Source organism: Ipomoea nil, unplaced genomic scaffold, assembly GCF_001879475.1.
Source record: "Ipomoea nil cultivar Tokyo-kokei standard unplaced genomic scaffold, Asagao_1.1 scaffold2036, whole genome shotgun sequence".
NCBI lineage: Eukaryota > Viridiplantae > Streptophyta > Magnoliopsida > Solanales > Convolvulaceae > Ipomoea > Ipomoea nil.
In genome coordinates, this window is record NW_017618464.1 from 4,554,310 (window position 1) to 4,563,882 (window position 9,573).

At 37.9% G+C, this 9,573-nt stretch overlaps 2 protein-coding genes across 2 annotated transcripts; both read left to right on the top strand.

The window, feature by feature from the left end:
* The first annotated feature begins 264 nt into the window (after window positions 1–264).
* Window positions 265–3,132, top strand: LOC109148033. The gene is made up of 2 exons (XM_019295753.1): window positions 265–2,260; window positions 2,424–3,132. Exons 1-2 carry the CDS (start codon window positions 1,059–1,061, stop codon window positions 2,680–2,682), a joined length of 1,461 nt encoding a protein of 486 aa, XP_019151298.1. The 5' UTR covers window positions 265–1,058; the 3' UTR covers window positions 2,683–3,132.
* Window positions 3,133–6,886: 3,754 nt separating this feature from the next.
* LOC109148035 (aquaporin PIP1-2) lies at window positions 6,887–9,262 on the top strand. The gene is made up of 4 exons (XM_019295755.1): window positions 6,887–7,376; window positions 7,672–7,967; window positions 8,069–8,209; window positions 8,742–9,262. The coding sequence occupies exons 1-4, from the start codon at window positions 7,049–7,051 to the stop codon at window positions 8,832–8,834; spliced, it is 858 nt and encodes a 285-aa protein (XP_019151300.1). The 5' UTR covers window positions 6,887–7,048; the 3' UTR covers window positions 8,835–9,262.
* Window positions 9,263–9,573: the final 311 nt, after the last annotated feature.

Genomic DNA, 9,573 nt, shown 5'->3' on the forward strand with positions numbered 1-9,573 from the left:
TTTTTGAAAATTACTGGCTCTATTACATTGTAGTATCTGTTCATATACTTTCTCAACCTACTGAAACACAAAGAACTAATAACGCCTCCGCTGAGGCTTGAACTCATAATCTTCCAAATGGAAGTCCAACCCAGGTACCATTGGACCACATAGTCCTGGTAAAGTTTGAGGACTTATTTGACCATTTTTCCATTATTAAACTATGGAGAAACAGTAGCGCGACCTGGAGTTGACAATTTCCGAAATGATTTGTTGCCCTCCCTTTCTATATATATCCATGTCGATCTTATCCGGAAAGTTTTGGCCCTCTTCCATCCGAACCGAGTCGTGACCAAATAGCACACTACACAACCGACATCGCGGTGGACTGAGCGAGCGAGAAAGAGGGAGAGGCTGCCAAGTGGTGGGCATGCAGGTCACCACCCCAGCTCACATGCAACTCCAATATGAAACTCCACCTTCATTAAAATTCCTTCCCCTTTCATTTGCAAACAAACCCGACACAATCCGGAAATCCCACGCCTAAGAGCAAAGATACCATCTTTACGTTCTCTGCATACTGTTCGAAGAAACCCTAGTCTTTGGCTTCGAACATCTCCCACGACTGCTCAGCCAGCTCAAGAAATCCGGTAGTTTTTTTTTTTCTGTTTTTTAATGCCTTTTCTCAACAGTTGTTGAATACCCAGACGCCGGTTTCGTTTTGGGTCAGGAAAGGCGAAGACTTTACCTCGTCTTTAATAAATATGTGTTGCCGGACAGGTGTTTGCTTCTTTGCCTACTACAGATTTGTGTTTTCTCGTGAAACTAGAATTGGAACATCGTTAAATGAATCATAGTGGGCTTTCTTGGCTTGGATTAAGGTTGATTGTGCTATTTTTAGGATTCGGTTGATATGAAAACATAAAGCCCCCTTTTAGCGGGCTTTCTGTCTCTTTTTTCTCTTTCTATGTCCCTTTCAAATTCAATCTGCTTACCATTTTCCTGCATATAAACCATCAGCTTCTGCCTTTTGCCTGTTTTGGTATTCTGTTTTGTGGTTGTAATTTGTATAAGCAAACATGAAGCTTAAAATTGTCTCGCCCTTCTTGCAATGTCCTTATGTTGTTATGCCCCAAATCTCCGGTTCCTTAGTACCCACCTCATTTTCCTCGAAAAATCATAGTGAAATGGATTACAAAATTGTCTGTGGACCTGTGTCTCTCCATCCTGTTAGAGCAAGAACTTTCTTGAGGTTACGTTTCCAGAGAGGTGATGCAATTAAGAGAATTTGTTGTGTAAATGTTAATGGAGTTTTTGGGGAAGAGGGGTTTGAATTTAGGGACAGATTAGCTGAAAAGATAGAGCTAGCAGAGGATAAAGGGTGTTGTGTAATACATGAGAAGAGTCTAGGTTTAAGTAGTAGAAATAAAGATTCAAAATTTCCTTCGCATTTTGATCCCTTGGAGCCTGGGATGCTGGGAATTAATCCAGACCCTCCAAATTGGCCTGAAAGGCAGTTGATTATGTGGGAGAATGTTGAACAGAAAGCTAAGAGTTTTGGGCTTCCATTGTCTTTGAGAATGCTAAAGAAGAAGCTGCAATGGGAGATGGGCGTGAGGGATTTTGGGGAGTCGGCTGCTTGTTCGGTGAAAAAGGCCTTCTCTTCGATGGTGTCCATCATTGTGCAGCTGCAAACCTATGCGTTGCAGATGAGGGAGGTGTTGTGCGATGAGGATTTGGAGGCGATTGTTGCCAAAGTTCAACGAGAAATGTGTGCTTCGTACGTTTGGCTCTTCCAGAAAGTGTTCTCACGAACACCGGCATTAATGATTTACCTTATGATCCTTTTAGCGAATTTCAGTGTACATTCCACATCCCTCAACATTCCCGTTGCTGATGCTTCATTACTGGGATCAGTGCGTGCTTGCGAAATCGCGGAGGCCGAGTCCGTTTCCAGATTGAATAAAAACCTCGATGTGGTTCCCGAGGAGTCATCAGCTTTTGCTGATCAAGAACTTAGGAACGAAACCGACATACAGTTATGGAACTCCATTGTCGACGAAGTGGCAAAGATGCGAGGTCTCGAGGAGGCGGGACTTGATCGTGAAGTAACGCAGATGTTTGTTTCACCATTTTCAGCCGATATTGAACCGGATCACTTTGTGGACTACTTCAAAATGGATTTTCTCTACCAATTGATGCTGTCTCAGGATCCTTATAACACGCTTCTACTATGCAATTACGCCCAGTTTCTGCATCTTGTTGCACAGGATTACGATAGGTAACTCACAGTACACTCTACTGTTACACACTCATGTTTAACCACTTCTCAGTTTCTCCAATTTTTTGTGCATTTAATTCGACAATTCAGAATGGTTAAATTTTTATGTTCTCAACCGATTAGTGTGCAACATTGCTTGGTTGTTAACGGTGGATGTTAACAGGGCAGAGGAGTGTTTCAAACGGGGCATGGAAGTGGAGCCTCCCGACGCTGAAGTCCTCAGCCAGTATGCGACGTTTTTGTGGACAGTAAGGAAGGATTTGAGCGAGGCAGAAGAAATGTACCGACAGGCGATAGTTGTTGAGCCTGGGAGTCCATATTATGCAGCCCGGTATGCCAATTTCCTATGGAGCAATGGCGGCGAGGAGAGCTGCTCTCGTACGAATTCGTCTTGTGATAATATCAAGACTTTAAATTCTTGACACAACAGAGCACTGAAGAGTGAAGATCACCACCAGCAACCTCAGCTCATAGTGCACTTGTCAAGAATTCATGCTGCTCTGAGCATGGTGTAACTAGCACAAAGTTAAAAAAAGGTGAGTCTATAGTGATTAGATTGAAGTAGAAAAACTATCTAAAAATTGATAAAATTTGTAGCATTATCATTCTATACTTGGAGTATGTGTTGAATAATCTCACAAGTTGGTCGAATGATTGGCTTGGTAACCACAAGGATTTAAGTTTGACTCTTTGTGGGAGTTGTTTATTAGTTTTTATTTTTTTTGTTTAAGTTGGTCAGTTGTGAACAATTTAAATTGATTTATCTAATTTGGTCCTTTTCTGGCTAGGTAATCCTAGATTTTCTTTAAATGAAAAGTGTGTTGAACAAGCTGTTGTAAATTACCATCAATGGTTATAAGTGCTTTTGTAAATTGTAAACAATTTTGTATTAATTATTTCTTTTCATAACTTTTAATCAATATAATTAACTTATTTACAACGCTAAAAACAAATAATTTTTAAAAAATGTACACTCGATCATATTTCAAATTGAGACTCATTAAAGTCATAGTAAACATGATTGCTGTACCTTGTATTCCCATTACTAAAAGAATGTGGAAAATGTGGACTAAAAGGATATGGCGTGCAGAAGTCTCTGGGCTTAGAGTAGAAACTGTAAATGGTGATGATATGATTCTGCCTGCCACGTACTCACTGTTACATATATTTGTCTTTGCGTTTTACCCAAGTTTTATGATTATGTATGTCAAAATTGTCAACTTCTCATTCAATTGAATTGCTCATTTGCTCTAGCACCTCCGTGCAAACAATCCAGCGGTTTCATACTATAATATTTTAACTTATATATATTAATGGTGGGTTTGGTAAATAGCTGTTAGCTGATTGGGTTAGGGAGTTTGACTAGTTGATAGCATTGATTGATTGTAGAAAGATGTTTGGTAATTAGTTGTTAGCCGATTGCTGATTACATTCAAATAATTTTATTAAAAGTTTATCGAAAAAACTGCTTTGAACAACGTTTTGAATTGTAACTTTTTAGAGTAATAAGCTGTTAGAAAAAGATGATTAACCAAACACTTATATTGATTGTTTAACCAAGTCAAACAGTTAAGCGTGGTCAAACTAACAAGTCAAAATTGGCTGAACTATTTTACCAAATAGAGCGATTATATATTTATATGTGGTCGAGTTTATTTGAATATACAAGTGAGTTATATACTTAATAAAACACTAACCATTTATCGGTATAAAATAACTAATAAAAAAGCAGAGAATATATACTAAATAGTTCTGTGGTTTTCTTTTTTGAAAGCCAAAAACTTCATATATTGCATTAACTTAACTCGAAAGGAATAAAAGATGGTAGGGACTCGGTCCATACTGAACGTTCGTGAACCGCCCTTACATGTTTAGCTAAGGCATGAGCTACCAAATTGGTGCCTCTGCGAACAAACTGAATTGAATGAACTGGGAATGAATTAAACAAACGCAAACATGAATCTAAAACAATGCCAAGATACGAACGATAAGACCTGCTGCCTCGAAAACTATCCACAAGAACTGCGCAATCCGTCAAGATGACAATATTGTGATGATTGTATTTCCGTCAGTTCTGTGGTTTTCTTATCATAGCTAATAATTCATGAAATATGTTTACTTAATTCCTAAAAAAAATGATTAATTATGTGAGCTAGCAATTCAACTACTCCAACAGTACAGTGATTGAAGACATCCGATGCTTCATTAAACTATAAATATGTAATTTGTCGTATGTATATATATTCCAGTGTGGAAATTCCATCCTTAATTGGCCAAACCAATCATTTGCTCAAATGATAATTATAAATCCATAAGAAAAAAAAATAAAAAGAAAAAAGAAAAGAAAAAACACGACAGTAAAGATAAGGTATTCTGTTGCCACCGGGCACCGTCCTATGATAATTTAGTTTATTGGCCCGTCATTAAGAAAGTCTTAATTTATGTAAAAAATAATTGTCAATAATTAATAGAGTGATGAAGCTTTTATTTAATTGCTTAAACTTTGCTTATATTAAATTTAGGGAAAATGACGCTTTTTACCCCTGAGTTATATACTTATAGCACTTTTCCCCCCTCAATTATTTAGGTAAGCACATTAGCCCCCTCAATTATTCTAAAAGTGGTGCCTTTTCCCCCTAATATATTAAATTGACATTTATACCCATAAAGTAAATATTTTATTTATTTTATTACTCCAACAAATTATTGCGTATACGTAGAGATGACCACGGTTCGGTTTGAATTGAATCGGATATTAAAGTAATCGAATTAATATTTACGGTTATAATTCAGATCTAGAACCCAATATTTAAATGTCAATTTATTAAAATTATGTATCAAAAAAATTGAATCTTGAACCGTGAACCGGTGGTTCTGGATCTGATTCGCGATTTTGAACCGTCTTTATTTTAAAATTTTATTTTTTATTTTAAAATAGTCTAAATTCAACAATAAATGTATTTTATTTTTTCAGTTCGGAACATGAACCGTCCGTTCCGGTTCACGATTTTAATAAACTCTAAATATCGAATTTCGATTCTAAATTGTAATTGGAATATTTCGGTTTGGTTACTATAGTGTTTGTTTAGTTTGAACCAAAATATGGTCATAATTTGTTGGAAAAAAAATAAATTAAATATTTAGTTTAAGGGTAAATATGTCCATTTAACATTTCAGGGGGAAAAACAGCCACTTCAATAATTTAGGGGGAAAAAATGCTATAGGTATATAACTCAGGGGGAAAAAGTGTCATTTTCCCTTAAATTTAAAATTACTTGATAAACCTCTTGTGTGATTTTCTTCTTCTTCCAAAATGTTGAATTCTCAACTCCAAAGGTCCCTCACATCCCAACTCGACAGAATATTTGGGAGAATGTAAATCACGGTAACTCAATGACTCAACAGATAGGACCAAATGACGATGCGCATAAGTAATTGGATTATTTATGATAGCATATATTTGTGCTCATCTATGTTTGTTTTTGACTCAAATGTAGGTAAAGGAAGGTGGAATAATGCTCAATATGGTGTATTTTTTATGGAAGGAAGAAAAGATCGGGTAATGGTGTAAGCAAGCATGAAAAGATCGGAGGTTAATTTTCAAAAAAATGAGGAATTAGGGCATAAGGCAAGAACCCGAGGAAACACAGAGAAACAAAATGAGCAGAATGATAGCGTGAAGGTAATATGAAAGAGCTCATCCGCATTTTGGTTTCTGATCATGAGACTCACGTAGTGCCAGCGTGAGTGTACTGATTAGATTCTGATCCCTGAGCCTCACGCTAGCACTCACATGGTGAGTCTCAATGATCAATTTTCATGTTGTAATTCATTCAAACTCAACACTATTATTTGATTTACAAAATTTAATTTCGAGATCTTATTTTATGAAAAATCAAACCTCTCTTGCTCCCAACCACAAATCTTGATTTTTCATTACAACAAAATGTATTCTTAAATAACTTAACCTTTCGGTACAAATGTACAAAGCCTGAAAATGGCAATGGCCGAAATTTGAAGTCCAAAATTTCCACCACCACCACCGCCACCACATAATCAAAGTTGGGCGGTGGTGGAGAGTACTATACAATTATACATCATCAGAAACACAATAGCAACATTGATAACGTTATAGAATTGTATGGACCTCCTTGTGCCAGCAAGGATCCATGTCCCAACAGCTAGGACGACCAAAACCGACGTCTCTTTCATTAACACACCATTAACATTAACAAAATGATATATGTAGTTATCTATTTCCATTAAATATAACTTCTGTCACATGTACAAATTTAATTGGATAAAGAAAAATAAATGAACAAAAACTGTAACTCATTTTGTTTTTTAAATTAATCAGAAGATCACACCTAATATGGAGTATAAAGACCCCACCGGACTTAACTTAGTGGTTTGTTGTTTAACTTAATGTCATGACTGAATGTGATCGTGTAGAGATTCGAATCTCACTGGAAACATGAATGAAATAAAGGAAAAAAAAAAAGGGATGCACATTGAGACGGATTGAATTTTTCATAAGCACTAACATTAATTAGCTTCATTGCCATAGCCAAAACTAATCATCATCATATTATATATTCGTTCCTGGTCGGCGGCCACCATGATAATGAACTACTTAAACGTATAATTCATTATTAAACTTAATTAATGTTCACCAAGAATGTGTATATAACCATCCTTCTTCCTCCCTCAAAGAACTCACTCACTCACTCATTCATTCACATACTAACATATTGAGATCGAGTTTGTTTGGGTACTTGAGAGGAGAAAATGGAGCACAGAGAGGAGGATGTGAATTTGGGGGCTAACAAGTTCTCCGAGAGGCAAGCCATCGGCACGGCGGCGCAGCAGGATAAGGACTACAGCGAGCCACCGGCGGCGCCGCTGTTCGAGGAAGGCGAGTTGATGTCTTGGTCGTTCTACCGTGCCGGAATCGCCGAGTTTATGGCCACCTTCCTTTTCCTCTACATCACCGTTTTGACCGTCATGGGAGTCGTCAAGTCGGAGTCCAAATGCTCCACCGTCGGCATTCAGGGCATCGCCTGGGCTTTTGGCGGCATGATCTTCGCCCTCGTTTACTGCACCGCTGGCATTTCAGGTATGATACCAATTATCAAGATCAAACGTTTTAAAATTATAATTTATAGTCAAGACAATACTTTATTTACTTATACTTGAAATTGAAGCATGTGCTCCATCTCAATTAAAAGTCTAAGCTGATAGTTGAATTGCACTTTTATATATATTATATGCTCAACACTTGGAAGCAGTTAGCTCCCAATCAGCGTAATTTTAATGGCAGGATGCTGGATTTGGCTCATCAGGCCGGAACCCTACAATCACATTAGATCTTCTTCACTTAATTTGCATGGTTTATGAATGTTTGTATGTAGGGGGGCACATAAATCCGGCGGTGACGTTCGGGTTGTTCTTGGCGAGGAAGTTGTCGTTGACTAGGGCGGTGTTCTACATGGTGATGCAATGTCTGGGGGCAATTTGCGGCGCCGGAGTGGTGAAAGGCTTCGGGAAGACGGTGTACAACGGCAAGGGCGGCGGCGCCAACGTTGTCGCCCCTGGTTACACCAAGGGTGACGGCCTTGGTGCCGAGATTGTGGGCACCTTCATTCTTGTTTACACCGTTTTCTCCGCCACCGATGCCAAACGCAACGCTAGAGATTCTCATGTCCCAGTAAGTCTTATAACTACTTACCCAGATTTAATTTAATCCATGGATACTCATATTGAAGTGTAATTGGTTTAATTTGTAATAATTACTATGATTGTGATTAGGTTTTGGCACCTTTGCCTATTGGGTTCGCTGTGTTCTTGGTGCACTTGGCCACTATCCCAATCACTGGCACTGGCATCAACCCTGCTAGGAGCCTTGGTGCAGCCATCATCTACAACAGGGATGAAGCATGGAATGACCATGTGAGTGTTTCCATTCCCCCACTTTGTTGCTGTTTTCTTTGTGCTTTTTGCATATGGTACACTTTGAGACAACCCCAGTCAAGTTGGTTTCATAATCATATGGTTCCAAGTTTGACTTCTAGTAGGAGCGATCTATTGATTTTCTTAATTTGAGCCAGTTAACTATGAACAACTTAAACTGGTTTACCTTATTGCAATCCTTTGGTGATTGGGGTCACACAGCGGATTTGAACTGGTCAGCTATGAATAACCTTAACTCATTTACTTATGATCCTTTGACCGTCAGGATCATAAGACAGAATTGAGCTAGTCAGTAATGGAAAACCTAAACTTGTTTACCTTCTCGTACCATATAAGGTCACAAAGTGGAGTACGTTCACTCTCTACACACTCTCGGATAGTGGTTGTCACTAATTTTATCCAGAACAAATGACAATGGTCGTCTTAATTGGCCTTTAAATTTTTAATTTTTTTATTTATAGATGGTAATAAGAAGGGCATTTTATAACATATTTGAGTGTGGTGTGTGCAGTGGATATTCTGGGTTGGACCATTTGTAGGGGCAGCACTAGCAGCACTATACCACCAAGTGGTAATCAGGGCAATCCCATTCAAGTCCAGCTGAATTATTTCACAATAGTTTCTTGCGTTGCCATCCACAATTGATATATGCATGCCACAATGAACTTTTTCAATTTGTCGCTACCTGTTTAATTTGCAGAAGGGGCTGAGAAAAGTATGTGTAAAAATGAAAGCTCCATTTCACCTTTTTCCTGTTTCTCTTTAATTTTCTTGTCTGTCTTTGCGTTTGTATGTATTTTAATGTACTTACGCAGTGGGAGGGAATGTGTGTGATGGGAACATAATGTGTTTTTCATTAATGTCCAAAGGGAGAATTCAATCTTGCTTGCACGCTGTTGGTCCCAACAGGAGAAAGTAAGCTAAGGTGCAGTGGTTATCTTTATGTCATCAATTATTATTGTTTGTATGTGTGGACATGTAATGAGCTGAGGTTACTAAATAAGCATTACCATGTTGCGTTCCTTTCAAGTATCAATCCTCTCTGATCTGTCCAGTGCCTTTTTTTTTTTTTTTTTTTTTTTTTTTTTCTCCTTTTAATGAGAAAAATTTGCAATACTACTTATGTGTGCACTAATTAAGAACACCAAATGTGTTGGCAAGAATTGAATTCGTAATATTCTGGTACGAGAGTGATGCTTCACCCGCTTATTCATCCCTTTCAGGAAAAATTTAGTGTCCAATGCTCTTTTTTTAAACCGAGGGTCGTGTGCATAGGATAACCATTACCTTGCGATTTTACCCAATAAAGAATCACACGGAAGTAAATCAGTCTATATTGATCA